Below are 24357 nucleotides of genomic sequence, written 5' to 3' on the forward strand. Positions count from 1 at the left end.
TCCAGCATTTTTGTGATTTGCTTGAGGAGAGACTTGATTGACATTGTGAGGGTCCCAGTTAGAGTAAGCCAAGAGGACCTACTGCTCTTTGCACAGTGGTCAACCAAACAAGGACGTGAAAATTTAAAGTAATTGGTAGAAGAATTAAAGGGAAGATGAGGAAAATAAATCTCCCAGAATTTGGTAGAATTTGGAACTTGGTGCCTGTTAGGATTATTGAGATTGAAATACTTATTGGATTTTAAAGGTATACTGTGTTCATCATAGTTCAGGACCTAGTGATAGAATGTGCAGCCACAGTGCCCTCCATAATGTTTGGGACAAAGACCCATCATTTATTTATTTGCCTCTGCACTCCACAATTTGAGATTTGTAATAGAAAAAATCACATGTGGTTGAAGTGCACATTGTCAGATTTTATTAAAGGGTATTTTTATACATTTTGGTTTCACCATGTAGAAATTACAGCTGTGTTTATGCATAGTTCCCCCATTTCAGGGCACCATCATGTTTGGGACACATGGCTTCTCAGGTGTTTGTAATTGCTCAGGTGTGTTTAATTGCCTCCTTCATGCAGGTATAAGAGAGCTCTCAGCACCTAGTCTTTCCTCCAGTCTTTCCATCACCTTTGGAAAATTTTATTGCTGTTTATCAACATGAGGACCAAAGTTGTGCCAATGAAAGTCAAAGAAGCCATTATGAGACTGAGAAACAAGAATAAAACTGTTAGAGACATCAGTCAAACCTTGGGATTACCAAAATCAACTGTTTGGAACATCATTAAGAAGAAAGAGCACTGGTAAGCTTACCAATCGCAAAGGGACTGGCAGGCCAAGGAAGACCTCCACAGCTGATGACAGAAGAATTTGCTCTTTAATAAAGAAAAATCCCCAAACACCTGTTCAACAGATCAGAAAAACTCTTCAGGAGTCAGGTGTGGATTTGTCAATGACCACTGTCCGCAGAAGACTTCATGAACAGAAATACAGAGGCTACACTGCAAGATGCAAACCACTGGTCAGCCACAAAAATAGATGGCCAGGTTATAGTTTGTCAAGAAGTACATAAAAGAGCAACCACCATTCTGGAAAAATGTCTTGTGGACAGATGAGATGAAGATTAACTCGTATCAGAGTGATGGCAAGAGCAAAGTATGGAGGAGAGAATCAAAGATCCAAGATCCAAAGCATACCACCTCATCTGTGAAATACGGTGGTGGGGATGTTATAGCCTGGGCATGTATGGCCGCTGAAGGTACTGGCTCACTTATCTTTATTGATGATACAACTGCTGATGGTAGTAGCATAATGAATTCTGAAGTGCATAGACACATCCTATCTGCTCAAGTTCAAACAAATGCCTCAAAACTCAGTAACTGGCAGTTCATTCTACAGCAAGACAATGATCTCAAACATTCTGCTAAAGCAACAAAGGAGTTTTTCAAAGCTAAAAAATGGTCAATTCTTGAGTGGCCAAGTCAATCACCCGATCTGAACCCAATTGAGCATGACTTTTATATGCTGAAGAGAAAACTGAAGGGGACTAACCCCCAAAACAAGCATAAGCTAAAGATGGCTGCAACACAGGCCTGGCAGAGCATCACCAGAGAAGACACCCAGATGTCCATGAATCGCAGACTTCAAGCAATCATTGCATGCAAAGGATGTGCAACAACATACTAAACATGACTACTTTCATTTACATGACATTGCTGTGTCCCAAACATTATGGTGCCCTGAAATGGGGAGACTATGTATAAACACTGCTGTAATGAAACCAAAATGTATAAAAATGGCCTTTATTAAAATCTGACAATGTGCACTTTAACCACATGTGATTTTTTTATTATTATTGTAGGAGTACAGAGACAAATAACTAAATGATGGGTCTTTGTGCCAAACATTATGGAGGGACCTGTAGGTTGGTAGCTTTTTCAACGGTACCCAGGTGAGTTGAGACACATCAGCTCTGGTGTTGCTGTCCAGTTTCTGTTATTCCTTAAATGTCATTAATTTAGTTTATTGTCACATGTACAGATGTACAGTGAAAAGCTTCTGTTGCGTGCTAACCAGTCAGTGGAATGGCTATACATGATTACATTCAAGCCATCCCCAGTGTACAGATACAAAATAAAGGGAATAGAAATGCTGCTATTGGAGTAGAGATTTGAAAGAGTGGAAGGATTGTAATGCTTGATTGCAGATCCACTTTTGTGACCAGCATGCAGAGAGTCACTTGGCTTGGGCGCCGTCTTGTATTAAATGACAGTCAGCTGAGTTTCTAAGTCAATCAATGTCCTTTGTACACTTTACATTGGGAGAAATTTGTCACATAAAGTTCCAGTAATAGTCCTGCAGTATTTAGAACTATGAAGATGAACATCAGAGCCGGAACCAGATCATTTCTGCTACAGTGTTGTACTTGGCCCTGAGAGGAACTTTGAACCAGAAACATTATTTCTGAGCATTGCTTCTACTTCCAGCAACCCCACTTCGTCCCAGCGTCCGCCCATTTGTTGCTGAATGCTGGTTCATGTCTTTGACTATCTCAACGTACTTCTGGGTGACCTTCCATCCTCTAGCCAATGTAAATTTGAACTCATCCCAAATTTTGCTATATCCTAACTTACACCAAGAATCTTTCATGTATCACCCATATTTGAAACTTGAACTATCACCTACTCCACCAGCATCTCAGTCTTAAAAATGCTTATGTCTTTTCTGACTTCTGTAGTCCAGTCTCCGATACCTCCTCCAGGACTACAAAACTGCTGTTTAGTTTAGAGATACAGCATGGAAGCAGGCCCTTTAGCCCACTGAGTCCACGCCGGCCAATGATAATGCATACACTTGTTCTATCCTACACAGCAGAGACAATTTTCAGAATCTAATTTGACGGCAGACCTGTGAGTCTTTGGGATGTGGGAGAAAACCAGAGCTCCTGGAGAAATTCCACATGGTTACAGGGGGAATGTGCACACTGTGTACAGACAGCACCCGTAGTTAGGATCGAACCCAAGACTCTGGCGCTGGGAGGCAGTAACGCCATTATTATCACTGACATGGAAAGCTAATGTAGACAGTATTTAAATAAAACATAGCATGCTCTACAAGGGCTCTGAAATATCCCTGAGTCTGGCTCCTGGGAGGCAATACCCTGTCCTCTTGTTTGCAGCCCCAGAACCTCAGTCTCTTTCCCCCTAACTATTGAGTCTCTTATCATCATTGGTCTGTCTGACTTCACCCTTTCCCAGCTGAGCCTCAGAGCGGTTATGGTAACACAGACCTGGCTGTTGTTGACGCCCTCTTAAAGATCACTACCCCTTCCACAGTATCCAATATGAACCGTTACTGAGGGGAGTTGCTACAGGGGAGCCCTGCACTGTCTGCTTACGCCCTTTGCCTTTCCTGGTGGTCACCCAGTTACCTGTTGCCTGCTCCTTGGGTGTGATCACTTCACTAAAACTCCTATCTATGATGCTTTCAGTGTCCCAGTGACCGGGACTGGATCTAACTCTGGCTCCAGTTCCTTGACATGGAGAGTCAAGAGCTGCAGCTGGGTGTATTTTCCAGGGACCAGGGACACTGGAAATTTCCCTGATCTCCCATATCCTGCAGGAGGAACATACCACTGCCCTAACTACCATTCCGCCTGCACTGTCTGGAGTAAAGGTAAAAAAAAACCTTGTCTGTTCTCACCTATACCTGCACGGTGTTGTGGCAGTAGAGTTGCTGCCTTACAGCACCAGAGTCTCAGGTTTGATCCTGACTACGAATGCTGTCTGTATGGAGTTTATACTTTCTCCCCTTGACGGCATGGGTTATCACTAGGTGCTCCGGTTTCCTTCCACACTAAAGACGTGCAGGTTTGCAGGTTAATTGGCTTTGTTAAAAATTGTAAATTGTGCCTAATGTGTAGGATAGTGCTAGTGTACGGGAATCACTGGTCGGCGCGGACTCAGTGGGCCGATGGTTATGTTTCCAAGCTGTATCTAAACTAAACTGAACCTCTGCTTAGACCGAAGCCTCACAAACCAAAACCTCACCACTTACTTCTCAAACACTGTTCTTCAGCCTCAAACACAGTCACTCTCACAATGGGTGCTCCACGAGAGCCCAGCACGTTTTAAATACTCGCCCCAGAGTCTGTTCACTATGCCCATCAGGATCAGAAAGAAGTTAAGCCTTACCCTACTCAGCACCATTTATTTTGTCTCGGTGATTTGAACTTAACAAGTGGAAAAACGTGAACTGGAACTCGTGTATCACAAATTCATTAGTAATGTTTTGTTGCCTCAGGTCGAGGTAGTATTACTGACCTTAGCAGATTTGTATTACCACAGTAAACCCTTGCAACAACAGATTTTGGTTATGGCAGACCGGGGCTCCCATTGCACTGTCCCCCGGTTCTGCCAGTTACCCAATGAGCAGGTGGGAGCGGAGAGAGCAAGCAGGATGTAGGCGGCGTGAGTACTGGACCCATCCCTGGTGCACCGCGTGTGGGCCCGGGTGCTCTGTGGTTCCCCAGCCTGTGAATTGCCAGTTGTTTAACCCCCCACCATTGCTGCGTTTCTTCCCCCCTGCCTTGGGTTAAACTTTACCCTATCCCCCAACGCTCAGTTACAGTGGACCATTGGCAATATCAACACCATTGCCTTCCCCCATGGTCCCTTGTAGCGAGGGTCCACTGTATTACTAATTTTTGTTAAAATTTACATCTCACTTATGTCCTGAAAATACTAATAAAAAGCACAAACATTTGACACCTGCTGCCTGAGAGGTTATTGGAGAAGAATCAATCAAGGGTTTCCAAGAGGGGAACTGAAGATCCACTTGAGGAAAATAGTTTGTCAAGCTGTGGAAAAATATGAAAAGAAGTGAAGTGCCAGATTGCTCCCTGTCTGGGGACTGGCATGGACTCGTTGGGCAGAAGGGTCTTCTTTTGTGCTGTAAGAATTAAATTATTCTAGGCTTTTCTCTTTAACTTAAATGTTATTTAAGTCATTTTAAGTGGGAAGAAGACACAGAGACAGTGCTGGGTCAGGCAGCATCTTCGGAGGACATGAATAAACAATGTTTCAGATCAGGAGCCTTCTTCAGACTGACTATTTCAGTCATTTTATCTTCATTCAACATTCTCATACTATAGAGGATTCTGAATAATAATGTCTATTTAAAGAATAGCAAAAATAAAAATAGACAAACATTAGATTAATCTTTCACATTCCTAAATTTAGGTTAAAACAACTTCTTTGAAGTTGTAATCCAAAAATAGATCTGTTGCTATGGAAATTTCTGAACTGTGTTTTGCTGTTGTTGTGATTATCGCAAAGGGGATGGTTAACTTGCAATGTTTGGTACTCTGACATTGCATAGATTTAATTTAGCATTTTATTAATCTATAATGAATCATGTGTAGGAAGGAATGGCAGATGCTGGTTTATACTGAAGATAGACACAAAGTGCTGGAGTAACTCTGGGTCAGGCAGCATCTCCGCAGAAAAAGGATGGGTGACATTTCATGTCGTAACCCTTCTACAGAATGAATCATTACTGATTTAAAACAAATGTGGATGTTGTTTCTCAGCCCAAGCATCAGATGGTGGAATTAAGTTTGTAGTTCAGTTGGTGGAATGAATGCTGTAAAAACGAAAATTTTCAAAATGTTTACAAAATCGTCGTAGTGTTTTAATAGATTTGTTATTGTATTTTCTATATATATTATAATAAGGCTCCAGTTTCTCGAATCTCCCACTGAGCACTGGTTGGTTCTAGGGTTAAATCCATCGGATGCCTGTGTGGCCATTCTTCAAATATGAAGCCAGTTAGTGAATGGGACGGGATGCATAACAATGTGCTGGAGTAACTCAGCGGGTCAGGCAGTTTCTCTACAAAAAAGGGATAGGGGACATTTTGGATTGGGATCCTTATTGAGACTGAACTGAAAGGAAAGGGGGGTGGGTTGGTGAGGAGATGGAGGCAAGAAAAATCCAGGAGCAATCGGGGCCAGCTGCAAATTTCCTCAGGCAGGGTGGTGCCTGGTTGGGCCTATTGTTGGCTAGTAGGAACCACAGGGGGATCAGTGAGCGAGGGTCTTGCAGATCTCCCATCGGAGAGAGGAAGAGAAAGGGACGCATAACATTTTGTCTTCATTATTCTCCTCAAACAGATTTTCTAGCAGTATCACAGGAAAGCAATTATAAGCCAGATCTCTGCCTGATTTTTTTTTCTCCTCTTACTAGCCCAGTGCATTCTAATAGTTATGGCATTGGTTGAAATCATGGACTTTTAACTGCAAGTAGAGCAGGTCCCCACAAATGGTAATCTAACTGGTGAGAAAAATGGCCCACTTGAGGGAAACCAGGAACTGCAGATGCTGGTTTTCAAAAAAGACACAAACTGCTGGAGTAACTCAGCAGGTCAGGCAGCATCTCTGGAGAAAATGGATAATTGCCATGGCCGTGTCTTTGGGTATCTTTAAAGCTGAGATTGACAGGTTAGTAAGGGTGTCAAAGGTTATGGGTAGAAGGCAGGAGAATGGGGTTGAGAGAGAAAGGTAGATCAGCAATGATTGAATGGCGGATTAGACTCGATTTACAGAATGGCCTAATTCTGCTCCTATGACATGAACTTCTGAAAACATCTTGCCCTTATTCTGGGCTACGAGGTTCGAGTCTGCGCCCAAAGTGGTTTTCTATCAATGCACTGAGGATCGATCTCTAGTCTCTAGTCTCTAGTCAATTATACTTTGTGCGAGCTTCAAGTCCCTTCAGATGATGGGACCTTTACTAGACCTTAAATGCATGAAACTTTAGAGAAACAGTGTTTTAGTTTTAAAATAGACGAGGTTTCTGTTATCCTTGGTATTTCTATCTTACACTTTATTGGGCAAGTTTTTCAGCACAGTGTAAGTCCATTTTGTCAGCGTCCTTGTTTGTTACTGCTCCTCGTTCTGTAGAGAGAGAGAGTGCCAAGTCCCAGTTCTCCTGCGGTCTGCCACATTTATTGTTAGTGTCAGCTCAGGCACATAGATTTCGTGGGTCAGTTAGAAATTTTCAGTAAGACATAGGATTGAACACTGGATTCATTCCATCAACTGCAAAGGAAATGGATTAAGTATGTGAGCTATCCACATGCTCAGATCTCTCTCTTCTTTCCGCTTAGGTTTCTGTTCTCAGACCTGATTGATTAACTTCTAATGTGGCAGTTACAGTAATAGTCTTACGTCGAACTCCTCCATGTGTGCTTTCCTTTTCGTCTTCGTGTACGTATGGTAGTCAAAAGCCACAGGATGAAATAATCCTGGATTGTTCAAAGGGCATGCAGATTTTTTTTAATGTGCTAAAGCAATGTGTTTTGCTCTGTACTGTGAGACCCATGTACATTCTGTAACAGGTAGACTGGGGTATCATAGAATTGTGGTTAAGTTACTGGAGTGAAATCCTGTGGATTGTTAAGCTGGAAACTTAGACTTTCGAGATACAGCGCGGAAACAGCCCCTTCAGCCCACCAAGGCAGCGCCAACCAGCGATCACTGTATGTTTCTTTTTTTTTTTTCCTAATCAGATGTGCAGCACTTTGGTCAACATGGGTTGTTTTTAAATGTGCTATACAAATAAAATTGACTTGACTTGACTTGACCCCTCACACTAACACTATCCCACACACTAGGAGCAATTTACAATTTTAACAATGCCAATTAACCTACATCGTTGGAGTGTGGGAGGAAACCGGAGCACCCGGAGAAAACCCTCACGGTCATAGGGAGAAGATGCAAACTCTGTATAGACAGCACCTGTAGTCTGCATCGAACCTGGGTCTCTAGTGCTGCAAGGCACTGCTGCGCCACTGTGCCGCCGCTAAATGAAACATGAGTTTCAATTCGGTATGAAGTTGAGGAATTTAAATTCAAGTAATAATTAAATAAAGCTGTGGTGGGGGATGTGGTGTGGAATCTGGTTGGCTGATATTGTTCAGGATGAGAGATTATCATGAATCTGGCCTTTACATGACCCCCAGATCCACTGCAGAGTGGTTGAATCTTAATCGCTATCTAAATAAAGAGCCACTCAGCTGAGGAGCAGGTACAGTGGACAATAGAGTTCCTATCCCTTGAACAAGTAAAAAAAGACGAAAAAGTATTCTAATTTCCAGAGGGAATATAACCAAGGAGATAATTTTTATTCAATCTTGTTTACGTGCTCTTGATGTATAACAAAGTTAGAATGTAACTGGATAGAAGTAAGACCTACTGCATCATGGTAAATATTTAACTATTGAGGAATAGGAAGAAAGTCATAGGGTCATTCAGCATGGAAACTTGCCCTTCAAGCCCAACTTGTCCATGCCAAGTAGGATGCGCCATCGAAACTAGCAATTGCTCTTTTCCCCTCTAAACCTTTCCTATCCATGTACTTGTCCAAGTGTCTCTTAAATGTTGTTATTATGCCTACCTCAACTACCTCCTCTGACAGCTCACTCCATATACCCACCATCCTCTGAGTGAAAAAGTTGTCCCTTGGGTTCCTATTAAATCTTTCTCCTCTCACCTTAAACCTTTGTCGTCTGGTTCTTGATTCCCCTACTCTGGGTAAAAGACTCTGCATTCAACCTGTCAATTCCCCTCATGATTTATACATGGTCTGTATGATCGCCCCTTTGTCTCCTGTATTGCAAGGAATACAATCCTAGCTTGCCCAATCTCTCCTTATAGCTCCTAGCAATGTCTTCATAAAGCTTCACTGCTCTCTTTCCAGCTTAATTACATCCTTCCTACAGTGCAGTGTGCAAAACTGAACACAATGCAGTAAACCCTCGCTATTACGGACCATAGAGCGGGGAATGGTGTCTATTATTACTAATTGTCTGCTATAATCGAGTATAATATGACATTTCATGTGTAGACCCAAAAATAAAATATAGGCTGAGTGAGAACTGCACTGACAGGTGCCGTTTTTCAGCTGAAACGTTAAAGCAAAGCCTTACCTGCTCTAAGCCGCAAAGCTGCAAGGTCTCAATGCAGCAATACAGGTGGTGGAGGTGGCGGCTGCCATGGCACAGAAACTATGTGCCGGAAACTGGTGTTGACGGGCAAGGCAGAGGAAGCGGTAAGGGTGATGTTGGCAGTCCGGCCTGGCTCTGTAGTCCCTATAATCAAAATCCGTAATGAAGAGATCCGTGAAAACTAGGGTTTACTGTACTCCAAATGTGGCCTCACCAACGTCTTGTACAACTGAAACAGAACATCCAGCTTCTATACTCAATGCTCTGACTGATGAAACCTAATGTATCACTAGCCACTTTGACTACCTTATCTACCTGTGACACCACTTTCAGGGAACTGCAATTGTATCCTTCTGTGCCACAACACTCCTATTCACTAAAGGTTCTGCCCTGGTTTGTCTTCCCAAAATGCAACATCGCACACTTATCTGCATTGAGCTTCATTAGTCATTCTTTAGCCCACTTGCCCAGCTGATCAAGGTCATGCTGTAATTTTTCATAGCATGATCTATTTTAATCTTCTCTGTCTACGATACAACCTACTTTAGTGTCATCTGCAAACTTACTAATCATGCCTTGCACATTCTCATCTAAATCATTAATATAAACTACGAATAGCAATAGGCCCAGCACTGATCCCTAAGGCGCACCATAAAGACAGAATACAATACAATACAATACAATATATCTTTATTGTCATTGTACAGGAGTACAACGAGATTGGGAATGCGCCTTCCATATGATGCAATAAATTAATTAGCCAAAATTATACAACCCAGTGAAACAAAATTAGAAGCGGTTTTAAAACAGTATAAAGTTCAAGTAGGTCTGTGCCGGATCACTGCAATGTGACCATCCGGCTCAGCAGGACCGGTTCATAGCAGCTATGGCCCTGGGGATGAAGCTGTTCCTGAGTCTGGAGGTGCGGGCGTAGAAGGCCTTATAGCGTCTGCCCGATGGTAGAATTTTGAACAGACTATTGCAGGGGTGTGAGGAGTCTGTGAATGCTAATGGCTTTTCTGAGGCATCGTGTGTTGTAGATGCCCTCCAAGGCTGGTAGCTGTGTTCCGATAGTCTTCTGAGCTCTATGGACTACCCGCTGAAGAGCTCTCCTCTCAGTCTCCGTGCAGCTGAGATACCACACAGGGATACCATGCGTTAGGATGCTCCCTATGGTGCAGCGGTAGAAGGTCGTCAGCAGCTGTTGGGGCAGACCAGACTTTTGCAGTGTTCTCAGGTAGAACAGTCGTTGCTGTGCCTTCTTGACCAGCGCAGCGGTGTTAGTGGACCATGTGAGATCCTCCGAAATGTGAGTGCCCAGAAACTTGAAGCTGGACACTCTCTCCACACTGTCCCCATTGATAAAGATTGGAGCGTATTCCCCGTTATGTGATCTACGGAAGTTGATGATCAGCTCCTTGGTCTTGGAGGTGTTTAGGGACAGGTTGTTATCTGAGCACCAGTCCGCCAGGTTCTGCACCTCCGCTCTGTAGTTTGTTTCATCACCGTTGGTGATCAGCCCGATCACTGTTGTGTCGTCTGCAAACTTGACAATGGTGTTGGTGTCGAATGCAGGAACACAGTCGTGTGTGAATAGGGAGTGGAGCATGGGGCTCAAAACACAGCCCTGTGGTGTGCCGGTACACAGGGTGATAGTGGAGGACAGGTGCGGGCCCAGTCTCACTGCCTGCGGTCGCTCCATCAAGAAATCCAGGATCCAGTCGCATAACGACGAGCTGAGGCCTAGCCGGTGGAGTTTGGTGATGAGCTTGGTGGGGATGACCGTGTTGAAGGCAGAGCTATAGTCAATGAATAGCATCCTCGCGTACGTGCCGAGCCCTGTCTCTCCAGGTGAGTCAGGACAGTGTGAAGAGCCAGAGAGATGGCATCCTCTGTGGATCTGTTTGCCCCGTATGCAAATTGATGCGAGTCCAGTGAGGCAGGGATACTGGATTTGATGTGTGAGAGGACCAGCCTTTCAAAGCACTTCATGACTATAGGAGTTAGGGCAACCGGACGGTAGTCATTCAGGTTGGTGATTTTTGCTTTTTTCGGCACTGGCACTATGGTAGCCGACTTCAGGCAAAATCTTGAATGACCGGAACTCCATCCTGTACTGTTCTTGTTCAGAATGATTCCTACTAAAAATCTGACCGATTAGCAGCCTAATTTCATCTAACCTGTCTGCTGATTTTGAGGAATGTTATTTATGGCATTCAAAAACAGATCTTTTTAAATGCCACTTATATTACAGACATAGAATTATATTGATCAAACAAGATCTCTATGTTGGAACAAAGAACAGCACCATGATGCCATCTATCGATCTTCTATATACTAAAACTCTCGTTTGTTTGTTTGTTTCTTCCTGAACTACAGCCAAAATGGTACATGATAGCGTGACAATTTTAGGCCCACCTTACTCACCGTTGGCCCTTTGGTGCTAATGGAAGAAGTTTCATTGAAATTGCTGTTATATTTTTTAAGTTATTCACATTTTAAAGTGTAAATCTTTCTCCTGGGGAGGAAGGGAGGAGGGGGGTGTGAGGGAGCGGGGAGGATGGAGGAAAAGGGGGGTTGAGGGGGATGGAGGGGGGAGGGCGGTGGAGGGAGGAAAAGGGAGGGGGAGGGGGATAGTGGAGGGCAGTGGAGGGAGGGGGGGGGTGGGAGGGAGGAGGGGGGAAAAGGGGGTTGGGGAGCTGGGTGGGGGAGGGGGAGAAGGGTAGGGGAGAAGGGAGGGAGGGGGTGGGGGAGGGGGTGGAGGAGGGAGGGGAGGAGGGAGGGTGAGGAGCAGGGGGAGAGGGGGGGGGGAAGAGGAGGGGGGGGGGGAGAGGGTGCTGCACTAACGTCGGAGAGGTTTGGGCTCAACGGGTCCACTTGGTCTAGTTGTAAACTAATCCTATCTGCTTGCACATGGTCCCTTTCCCTCTATTCCCTGCCAGTTCACTTAACTGTCAAAGTGCCTCTGAAACATTGCTTTCATATCTGGTTTTACCCAACAACACATTTAAGGTAGGTACCTGAGTTCAAAACAGTGCAGGACAGAAACAGGCCCTTTAGTCCATGTCTGTGCCAAACATGAACCAAGTTAAACTATTCTCTGCCTGCACAAGATCCATATCCCTCCATTCCCTACGTATCCATGTGTCTATCTAAAAGCCTCTTAAATGCCCCAATCATATCTGATTCAACCCCCCTGGCAGTGCATTCCAAGTACCAGTTGCCTTCTGCTTTAATGAGGTTCAATGTGACCACCCTGCTCTTTGCTCTGTGCTTCTATTTAGTTTAGTATAGTTTAATTTATTATCACGTGTACCGAGTACAATGAAAAGCTTTTTTTTTAAAGTACTATCTAGTCAGAGGAATTGAGCTGTGATTACAATTGAGCCGTGTACAGATACAGGATAAAGGGAATAACCTTTAGTGCAAGATAAAAGTCCAGTAAAGTCCGATTAAAGATTTATGTAGTCTAGGACAGCATGGGCCTCCTAACTATGTTCTTAACGTATCCTTGTACAACTATATAATTTCGTTTCTGTGCTACCTTTAGAACTCTGCCATTTAACTTACATTGTCTTCCCTTGTTCTTTCTGTAAAACCTTCTTTGTTTATTTTGCATTCAGTGGCCTCGTACTATTCTCTTTTATTTAAATTTTTATTTAACTATTTCTTTTTAAAAAATTAAAAAATTAACCTTGTTCCCCAAAATTTGGTTTCAACTGAAAATTTTGAGATTTCAACCGGCACACTTGTATCTTTTCATCTATCAAAAAGGCAGTGATTCCAGAACTATCCTTTGTGGATCATTACTGTTCATGACTTGAAATTAATAATACCTTCTGCAATCCTTTCATCAAACTTCTAAGTTATCTTATCAAAAAATTAAGTCTGCTGTTGCACCTTGAGTGATAATGATTAATACTCTGTGCCTTATTTAATAGTAAGGACTGATTTCCTCTGGTGTATTGAACCAAGTTGCAGATGTATGAAAGCTCAAAGTTTCCCTTGGGAATTTAGTTGCTATAAGAGAAGAGGAAACAGAAAAAGCTTCTTTGTGGATCATCAAATAACAGATCATCATGGAGAGACTGAAAATAAATTCTGGAAAATACTGCTAGGAGCAAGATTTAAAAGTTTTGAAATGGTCGATGAACTGAGTGAGATTAATTTTTTGTTTGAATCTTGGTAAGAGGTTTTCTTAAATAAACATGCATTTACATCAAAAATAGTCACAAAATGCTGGAATAACTCGACGGATCAGGCAGAATCCCTGGAGACCATTGGTAGGTAGAGTTTTGGGTCGGAACAGAGTTTTGAGTATGAAGACGGGTTGTGACCCTGAAACATCACTTAGCTATGTCTCCAGGGATGCTACCTGACCCGCTGAATTACTCCAGCATTTTGTGCCTCTCTTTGGTATAAACTAGCATCTGCAGTTAATGCATTTTCATCAAGTGCATTAACAATCTCATTCACAATGATCAGCAGGATCTGGTTGGTTAGCCCATACAAACCTATGATAACCTTGCAGATGCTATTCTGTTCAGGTCAAATTTCAGATTGCAAGCTTTAATTCTTCGGAGAGGGTCTGAATTATAACTACTTGAATGAACAGTTTTCAGTAGCTGTCCAAGCAATATCCACTTCGACGCACTGCATAAAACAAAACTTTTACGAGGTGACTATTCCTCTGGTGATAACTGTACATCTGTGCAGTTCACATCTGTCATCTTTGAGTCCTCTCTGAGTTCTGCAAATGTTCAATTTAATTAAACTTATTTCATTTGACGCTTTTGAAGATTGCTTATGCTTCAGCATGGATAGAAAAAATATTTATGAATGACGTTGAGGTTTGCAAGTTACTATGGATCCATTTCAACTTCATCTCAATGATATGAAGTACAGGAATTGAATATGATGAAATGATTCTTTGGTCTTGGGTAACACATTCATTGGCCAAGAAAATTTTGATTTGCACTTCAGGCATAAGTGGTCACATTGCTTTATTTTGTGTTCGGATGCTATTTAGAAGCCCCCTTTCCTCCCGCTCAATGTTATTTGAAGCTGGTAAGATCTCAGAAGCCTTTCTGTTGCACCTTTAACAAGTTCCTTGTTTCAGACAGTATTTTAGGTCGAGAGGTTTATTCCATTCATAATAACTGGCCATCGCTTATGATTAAAACCTACAATCTAAAATTTGTTGTTTTCTGTGTGGTGGGCATATTGTTAATATAGATAATGGAAAGGCATGTTCTTTTGATTAAAATCTGTGTCTTGCTGATGTGAGGCGGCATGGTGGCGCAGCAGTAAAGTTGCTGCCTTCCAGTGTCAGAGACTCATTACTTGCTGATATTGCTAGGCCTCATCTGCCATCAACTTATCTGATACTTTTCTCAAACTGTTTCTGTTGATGTTAACCGTAGTAGGTATTTAACTCTGTGATAAATACTTTAGCCTTTCATACAGTTTGTTTAATCTACCAAACTCTCCTCTCATAAGGATTTAATTTTCCATTGCTCTCTTGTCCGAGTTCTTATGTCATTTACAATGTAACAAACATTAAAATTCTTACAGTAAAACTCTTTGTTTTTGGAAGTTTAGTTTAATTTATTGTCACATGTATGGTACAGTGAAAAGCTTTTTATTGCGTGCTAACCAATCAGCAGAAATACCTTGCATGATTCCAATCGAGCTGTCCACAGCGTACAGATACATGATAAAGTGAATAAAGATTAGTGCAGGATAAAGTCCAATTAAAGATAGTCCGAGTGTCTTCAATGAGGTAGATGGTAACTCAAGACTGCTCTCTAGTTGTTGGCAGGATGGTTCAGTTGCCTGATAACAGCTGGGAAAAAACCCATCTCTGAATCTGGAGGTATTCGTTTTCACCCTTCTGTACCTTATGCCTGATGGGAGAGGGGAGAAGAGGGAGTGACCAGGGTGAATCTCATCTTTGATTATGCTCGTGGCCTCGCCGAGGCAGCGTGGTGTACATGGAGTCTTTGAAGGGAGGTTGTTTTGTGTGATGGTCTGGGCTGCATCTACAATTCTCTTGCTGAAATGGGGTTGTTTTTTTAAGTAGAGCATTAGCATTGCCTAACCTGGGTTCAGTCAAATGGCCTGTTTTTGTAATCTACTTATTTGATTCTCTCCTCTGAAAGCTACCATTGAATCCATTCACCCACCCCTTTAGATGATGCATTTCAGATTGCAGCAACTTGCTAGGTTTGAAAATAGTTTCCTTATGTTGCCTCTGTTTCTTTTATAAATTATAATAGATCTGTATCTTCTGGTTACCAATCCATGCCGGTGTAGAATTTCCCTGGATTAGACTCAACAGTTCAAATCCAAATCAGAGAATAACTGAAGAAAGATGGGGTTTACAAGCACGATAAGTGATTTTGGAGGAAATATTTAAGACAAACAAAGCAATAGGGTACTATTTAATTAAAGAGTAACAATGGATCCAAAAAAGCATCCAAGTGGGGATAAGCAATTTTAGAAACGGAAAATTTATGAAACAAACAGTAGAACAGTCTGAAGATGGGTCCTGACCTGAAATGTTGCCTCCCCGTGTTCTGACCCTCTGAGTTACTCCAGCACTTTGTCTTTTTTTTTAGGCAGTACAGTTAATATTGTTATTGAGGAATGGTCTGAATAATGCTTGAAAAAGGAAAAATTAACATATTTTTTAATATACATTCAGAATAAATGGAAGAGATGCGTCCAGCTTTACTTAAACGGAAAGCATAATATCAAATGACATAAGGAATTCTATGCGATAGGCAATTGATGTTAGTTAAAGAAACAATATTAAATGGGTAAGGTGCTGAGAGGACCAACTGGGTAAATTTATGAGACGAGTGGTGGAAAATTGAAAAGAAGAAAATAAACCAAGTCCAGGGGTGAAACTGAAAGTAAGAACTGGAGTAACATAGGTAAATTATATTTCCTTGTCATGGGCTGTTTACTAGCCAACACTGGAAAGACGGGGGAGAGGGAGGGAGGGAGGGAGAGAGAAATAAAGTGCAAAAAAAGGAGAGCTGTTGGAGGAACAGGTCAGGCAGCATCTGTGGAGGAAACTGGACAGTCACTGTCTGGATCACAAACTTTAATCTAGACTGAAAGAGTAGAAGGGAAGTAGCCAGTATCAATTGATTGGGGAGGGGGGGGGGGGGGAGACATAGAAACAGAAAATAGGTGCAGGAGTAGACCATTCGGCCCTTCAAGCCAACACCGCCATTCAATTTTATCATGGCTGATCATCCAAAATCAGTACCGCGTTCCTGCTTTCTCCCCATATCCGTTGATTCTGTTAGCCCAAAGAGCAATATCTAATTCTCTCTTGAAAACATTCAGTGAATTGGCCTCCATTGCCTCTGTGGCAGAGAATTCCACCGATTCACAACTCTCTGGGTGAAAAAGTTTTTCCTCATCTCAGTCCTAAATGGCCTACCCCTATTCTTACACTGACCCCTCATTCTGGACTCCCCCCAATATCGGGAACATTTTTCCTGCATCTTGCATGTCCAATCCCTTAATATTTTTATCTGTTTCTATAAGATCCCCTCTCATCCTTCTAAATTCCAGTGAATATAAGCCCAGTCGATCCATTCTTTCATCATACGCTAGACCTGCCATCCCGGGAATTAACCTGGTATGGAGGGAGGTATGTGCCAAGAGATAAGAGATAAGAGATGGCGGCACGGTAGCGCAGCGGTAGAGTTGCTGCTTTACAGCGAATGCAGCGCCGGAGACTCAGGTTCGATCCTGACTACGGGTGCTGCACTGTAAGGAGTTTGTACGTTCTCCCCGTGACCTGCGTGGGTTTTCTCCGAGATCTTCGGTTTCCTCCCACACTCCAAAGACGTACAGGTATGTAGGTTAATTGGCTGGGTAAATGTAAAAATTGTCCCTAGTGGGTGTAGGATAGTGTTAATGTACGGGGATCACTGGGCGGCACGGACTTGGAGGGCCGAAAAGGCCTGTTTCCGGCTGTATATGTATGATATGATATGATATGATAACAAGTGATGTGGATATCGGTGAGGAGGGATTGATTCCTCAGATAAGAGTCAGGAATGGAGATTTACTGTAAGGATATTTACTGCAAAACTTCCCAGCATTTTTCAGCACCTTCACATGCAGTTAGATGTGGAAATCCAGCAATTGCTCTCAATGTTCCCTAGCTTCCTCCACCATTTTTTTTTTTAAGCATCTTCATAGATGCGATCAACATAGAATCATGGATTTAGTCATACAGCATGGAAACAGGCTGTTCGGCCCAACCTCTCATACCGACCAACATGTCCCACCTACACTAGTCCCACCTGCCTGCATTTGGCCCATAGTCCTCTAATCGTATCCTATCCATGTATCTGTCCAAATGTTTCAATTTGATGTGTATTTCAATTCAAAACAATGGGGGGAAGAACCTGTAAAGGGAAACTGCATAAAAAATAAACCTTTATTATTTGCGAAGAAACTCTGTTGAACATCACAATGATGACCTACCTGATAGAGATATTGTTTAAAAAGAGATTGTAAAACTAGTTGAGCAGGGCTAAGCTACTACATACCATATTACCATACGACATAGAAGGTCATTTGAATGTGCCAGCTCTTAGAGTTATCCAATCTCCTACATATTTCCACTTATTTCACACATGCCCACTTACGGCCCCTGATTCTCCGAACATCAACTTCACCAGGGGTAAGGTACAACAGCCAATTAACTTAACAGTTACATGTCATTATGATGTGGGAAGGAACCCAGAGCATTTGGGGAGAGGGGGTGGGAATGGTGAGGTGAGACATGTGGTCTCAGAGAGACTGCAAACTTCACTCACAAACTGGAGATCAGGGTTGAACTCGAGTCTCTGGAGCAGGGAGGCAACTGCAATACAGACAACCCTCGTTAGGGGAGGGGAAAGGTGAAAGTTATTGCTGATTGTCCACTGTAACTGAAAAGGGGTAAATATGTACAGCATTGGAAAATAGCCAATAAACATACACTAAACAAGACACAATGTCGAATCTACACTGAACTTTAATGAAAATGCATTTGCTCCAACCATTTAGCAGTAACTATGTAAAACAACAAACTTGTTTCTTTGTTCCCAATGCGAACAGACGCCTTGGTTACAACAGATTTCATCCACTATAACCAAAATCCATTATAAAGAGGTTTGTAATAATGAGGGTAGACTGTATTTGCAATGCCACTGTGCACTGGTCAATATTGGGAGCCCTGGAAGCATGACATTGCATGCAAATAGAGGGTTTTTGTATTTCTATACTAACTTTCATGAAATAAATATTTATATTAGTACTTTCCATTCAAAATGTTTACATCAAAACTATTGCTCGCTTCTGGACAGGAAATGTATACTTCAACAGAATTTGCATTACGGTACAAATAAATCTCCTTCAGCATTGCTTATACAGTATCTTGTTGTTTGAAAGAAATTCTGACCTTAAAGTGAGGTCTGTGCAGTGGATTTTTGTTTTCAGAGATAAATTGTAATTTGGTGCCTTCTGTTGGGCATCTGTGGAATTCAGCAACTTTAGTGTCATCAAGCAGGCTGAACAACAATTAATTTTGAGCAGTTCTCATATCCAGCAAATCATTAAGTAAAATGCACTGATTTTTTTGAAAGCTCAAATATTTGGCAGAAATCTAAATTAAGATGAGGATAACATCGTGACACAAAGCTAGAACTTAGATTATCTCAAACTTTAAAATATGTTCATCACTGTCCTATCATGGAATTTTCAAATTTTATCCTGTAAGAATGATACTTCAGAGATATTTTTTTTTCAGGGCAAAAGGAACAATTAGTATTTTCTGATTGTATATAATTGACACCCATCAGCATCTCAAACATTTTCAGTGGTTGTTATATTACAAAAACTATATGGAAATTGAAATGCACATCAAATCAACGATTCTATGTGGACTGTGTCTGAAGATTTCATGAAAAACTCAGATGACGGAGGAGCAAATTAACTTTGAGTATGACTGCTGGATTTCTGTGTTTAACTGCATGCCAAGGTATCAGAAAGTGCTGAAAATTTTACGGCGAATAGTGACAATACTGATAGTTTCACCATTAATGCAACTGCAGAGTCCAAGACAGCGCCTTCAGGGAAAATGTGGAAAGGAAGGGTGCTTCTTACACACAGTTGAAATGCTTTTTGATGCTTTTCTAAATGATTACTGAAAGAAGTTTTAACTCCAAAGTAGTAGAAGGTTAGAAAGGATTACTGAATGAGGATTATATTGAAATAGCTTCAACATTAAGGGGGGTGGCACGATGGCGCAGTGGTAGAGTTGCTGCCTTACAGCGCCAGAGATACGGGTTTGATCCTGGTCACGAGTGCTGCCTGTAAGGAGTTTGTACGTTCTCCCCATGACCTGCGTGGGTTTTCTCCGGGTACTCCGGTTTTCTCCTACACTCCAAAGAGGTACAGGTTTATAAGTTAATTGGCTTTGGTAAAATTGTAAATTGTCCCTCGTGTGTTTAGGATAGTACTAATGTACGGGGTGATCGCTGGTCGGCACGGACTTGGTGGGCCGAAGGGCCTGTATCTCGAAACTAAAAACTTAAACTTAACTAAACTAAAGTTAAGATTGGAGCAGAAGTGTTGCTGATGCCTGATTCCATTAGTAGTAGATGCTATAAATCCAAAATCTGAACTTTATTAGAACTATATGACTTTCTCATTATATTTATTACTTGTTGATTATCGTGCCATGTTATGATGGGTCCACTTCTCTGTATTTATCATCAGGTAAATCTCATCTGGCAATTGTACAGAAAGTCAACAACGAGGGAGAAGGCGATCCTTTCTATGAAGTGCTGGGTATCATCACATTGGAAGATATAATTGAAGAACTAATAAAATCAGAGATCCTGGATGAAACGGACATATACAGTATGTACTGCTTCTTGTCACCATCTTCTGGAATGATTGACCAGCTTCCTTTGTTAATATTCGCAGTGTATTTAATGAAATAGCACTTTTTTTCTTCTGTGACGCTGCCAGACTGCAATTTTCCTTTCAGCTATTCTTTCATGAATTCAATAGTTGTAGATCTTGACTAAAACCTTTCATCTTTCTACTCAATGAGCCGCAGAGCAACTCCAAGATAATATTGTTGCAATGTTGGCAACATGACTTCTTATATTTTTGAATGGCATTATAAATGTACCTAATAAGGCTGAACCTGTCCATTGTATCTGAGATGCACCATTGTTGTTAGGGAATTGATGCTTCTTTTGCATGGGATTTTTGTAGAGCACCTCTTTTATTTCCCCAAGTCTTGATTGTTTAGTACGTTTAAGGTAATTAATGAAATATAGGGTGTGACGTGGTTTTGACCCAGATTATGGCACATTTAATTCTACAATCATCATGCGTGATTGATCTGTCACCATCACTCATCAATTAGGGGTGTAAAGGACATATTTATCAATTGGTGTTCAAGTCATGTTGGGTTATATCAACAGCAATTTTGTAAGTATGGTGGGTCGTCATAAAACATGTGGATACTTAAAAATGTATAATAGCTGAGTGTAAATCTACAATATAAATCTTTCCTCATTTAAAAAGATTTGGAGACAAGATGGAGGACGAGGACAGAGTAGGTGGTGTAGTAAGAGTCCAGAATATTTTTTTAAACTTCAGCTAATTTTAGAAAATCTGAGAATATAGTTAGTTCCTACTCCAACTTCCAAGGGATGTATTCACGTTTACTGATGGCAGTCCACGTTTGCAAGATTCGTCAATCTGATGGTGTTGTTGGAATTTTGATTTTTACATTGTCGCTTAGCCGAATTTGAAGACTTCCCCTGGTACAGCAGAAATAAAGGAGGCCCAGAAAATTTTGGAGCAACTTGCTGAGACGTGTGAAATTTTGACACGGTAAATGACAGCAGCAAATCCAAGGAGAATCCATCCACACCTTTGCTTAATTGTTCCATGCTTATCATTGACTTCAACTTCAGAATTCCCATGTGTTCTTCTGAATATGCAAGTGATTTTGGCTGTCATTTCTTAGGATTCCAGAAACTCTTAGCACTCTACTGCCTTGCCTTCCATGCTACTGCTTAAATCCTGGCCCTACTTGGATGTATTTGGGCCATGTAGTACTGAACACGTGAGACTTCTCTATTGGATGTTTTTGACTATATTGATTCAGAATCTTCATGCAATATCTTCATCATCATCTTCCACAACCATATTTTCTTCAGGTTCCACTGCTATGCTGCGATCCAGCTCATCACCTTCAGAGCTACCTTTTATCAAGGCTGCTGACTGTAGAAGGAAAAGATTTGGAGGAGACAATGTCTTCTCACATTGGAGGTATGTGGATCACATAGGAGCTACATAATTCTTATTATGTGAAGAGGAGGCCAATTACCATTCACAGCGTTTCCTTAACATGTCCCTTGGCCAATTGCAGCCATGGATGTAATGTAGCAAGCACAGTTTGGAGGCCACATCAACATTTTGACAAAACACATATATTTATTGATGATGGAATATACAGATAAATTCACAGGTTATTAAACTTTCAGCATCACAATAGTGGTTTTATGTAATCAACAAAGCAATCTCATTGAGTTATTTGTTATCAATAACTTGGTTCAAAGGAAGAACATATATACTTTAACATTTATCAAAATGCAAAATCTTTCAAATGATATGAACTAAATGAATGCCTACTATCAACTTTCTTTCATGTACATTGGAAACTCTTTGCTTGCCAGTAAATCACCATGTCAAACTTTCTGGAGTGGTCAATTGGCCATCATTCTCCTCTACTGTCTGCTGGTGGTCTTAGGATATTTAGCCTTCAACCTGTGACCTTGCAAAGCATTTGAAGTGTAACATCATGTATTCTGCTCAGATTTTTTCACTCACTTTCAGCCAGCACTTTTGACTTTTTGCCACTCGTGTGCCATTTTGGCTGGACATTTTTGGGGTTTGGAAATGGTGCCTGTTTTTAAGACTTGGCATCGGAGAATATCTTTTGGTCTCTTGCTCCCTTGCTTGATGTGGTCGTAAGTACTATTGCAACTTTTAAGAAACATTTAGACAGAAGGTAGGTTGAGACGGATATGGGCCAAAAGTGGATAGGTGGGACTAGTGTAGATGGGATAAGTTGGTCAGCATGGGCAAGTTGGGCCGAATGGCCTGTTTCCATGTTGTAAGACTCTATGCCTCTATTTATAACGTGCATCCTTCTTAATCTACTTAATATTTAGTGGTTGGAAATCAGTTGTGATTTCACATAAAACTTCCTGATGTCAAATCAAACCAAAACACAGCTCTGCAATATAAGTAATTTCTTACGACATTTCATTTTAACAGCTGAGTTTAAGTAAGGTTAATGTTATGCCATCTTAAATAAAATCCCAATAGTTCTATGTGTAAAAAAGAGAGAAAGATTAATACTAAAAAGGAATAATGTTATGGCTTAACAATTTGGAGCCAGCCAATGGGTTAAAAAAGTGTAGTGCAGAGGGAATAATTTGAGTTGGAAATTATTCTCTCAGCATGCTGATGGCTTATGGAAGCTAAAAGGTTGGTCAATTCCATATAACTCGAAAAAAAATAGCTTGCTTCAAACACACCAATAGATTTTCAACACAAAATCACATACCGAAGACAATTCTATGATTGTAGTTTTCAGTGTCAGTTGTGATGTTCACAGTACAATATTCTTTTTCTGTGTCTGAACCTTACTTGAATATCATTGTTATAATGGGAGAATTTGTGTAGAAACAAGGAACCGCAGATGCTGGTTTACTGAAGTAAGACACAAAATGTTGGAGTAACTCAGCGGGTCAGACAGCATCCCTGGAGAGCATGGATAGGTGACGTTTTGGATCAAAACCCATCTTCAGGGTTGAAGAAGGCTTAAGAATGTCACCTATCCACATTCTCCAGGGATGCTGTCCAGCTCTCCAGGCGGAGTTACCTCCAGCATTTTGTGTCTTTCCTTGGAAAATTTATACCAGTATTGCACGAGATAGTTTAATTCCATGCATGTCTATTTTTACTTCATGAAGCATTAGGAACCCATAGTTAATTGAGGAATTACATTTGCAAAAGCAAAAAGTGAGTAAGGGGATACTAGAATTTAAATTTAATTTAAAGGCTAAATTCCTTCCACTCCTTAATTAAAAAATATTTGCTTTCCAATTGCAGCTGACAATAGGACAAAGAATATAGCATTCAGAGAACGAAGACCACATGACTTTTCGCTATTCAAAGCCTCTGATACAGACATAAGAGCCAAGATGACCCCTCAGCTTTTATTTGCTACTCATCGATATTTAGCAACAGGTATGGATGATTTCTTTGAAGTGATGTTTCCGGCTGCTGTGGATGCTTCGAATTTTCTTAAAGATATACATAAAGTGCTGGAGTAACTCAGCGGGTCAGGCAGCATCTCTGGAGAAAAGGGATGAGTGATGTTTTGGGTCAGGACCCTTCTGCAGAATTTTCGTTGCTGTTCCATTTCAGAGTCAAATTGGAATTGAATTTTGTGCGGAAGGTATCATTATAAATGTGTCCAAAATCAAGATGCTGCAAATGTGGGATGTCTGAAACACAACAGAAAATGCTGACAGTAATCGGCAAGTCAGGCAATATCTGTGGAGGAAGAAAAAAAAGGATAAAATCAACCATCTTTTGTCTCTTCAATTGTCTGCTGACCTGTTGAGTCTTCCACTATTTTCCATTTTATGTTGGAAAGATATTCCTAGCCTTGGGTTTGTATGCAGCTGGTGTTCAGGTGCAAATTAAAGTCAAAATCAAACAAAACAAATTCTGCACTTAGAAATTACATAAAATTCAAACAGTTAATGATCACCTAAAGAAGAGAATATTTGAACCACATGGTAGATAATGGAAAATTCCAGATTGTCCTTTGGCACCCAACCCAAAGTATTATGAAGACTCGAGAAACAGCAGATGCTGGATTCTTAATAAAAACACAGAGTTCTGGAGGAACTCAGTAGGTTAGGCAGCATCTGGTGTTGGGGGGGGGGGAGGGTGGGGAGTGGGGGAATGGACGGATGGACGGATGATGTTTCGGGTTGCGATTCTTCTTTAGAGTGATTAAATTAAGAGATATCTTAAGAAGCACTTAGTTTAGGTTAGAGATACAGTGCAGAAACATGCCCTTTGGCCCACTGAGTCCGCACCAACCAGTGATCTCTGCACATTAACACTATCCTTCATACTCCAGGGACAATTTACATTTATACCAAGCTAATTAATCTAGAAACCTGTATGTCTTTGAAGTGTGGGATGAAACCAAAGATCTTGGAGAAAACTC

The 24357-nt window shown here is 41.4% G+C and overlaps 1 protein-coding gene across 2 annotated transcripts in view; it reads left to right on the plus strand.

Moving 5' to 3' along the window:
* Nucleotides 1-24357, plus strand: part of LOC144601317 (metal transporter CNNM4-like) — a 60895-nt gene that overhangs the window by 2425 nt on the left and 34113 nt on the right. For both annotated transcript variants that reach the window (XM_078413361.1, XM_078413360.1), the window contains exons 2-3: nt 19797-19940; nt 23223-23360. In XM_078413361.1, coding sequence (XP_078269487.1) covers nt 19797-19940; nt 23223-23360 — 282 coding nt within the window. The remainder of the gene's footprint in view (nt 1-19796; nt 19941-23222; nt 23361-24357) is intronic.

This window comes from Rhinoraja longicauda, chromosome 16 (assembly GCF_053455715.1).
Source record: "Rhinoraja longicauda isolate Sanriku21f chromosome 16, sRhiLon1.1, whole genome shotgun sequence".
Lineage (NCBI taxonomy): Eukaryota > Metazoa > Chordata > Chondrichthyes > Rajiformes > Arhynchobatidae > Rhinoraja > Rhinoraja longicauda.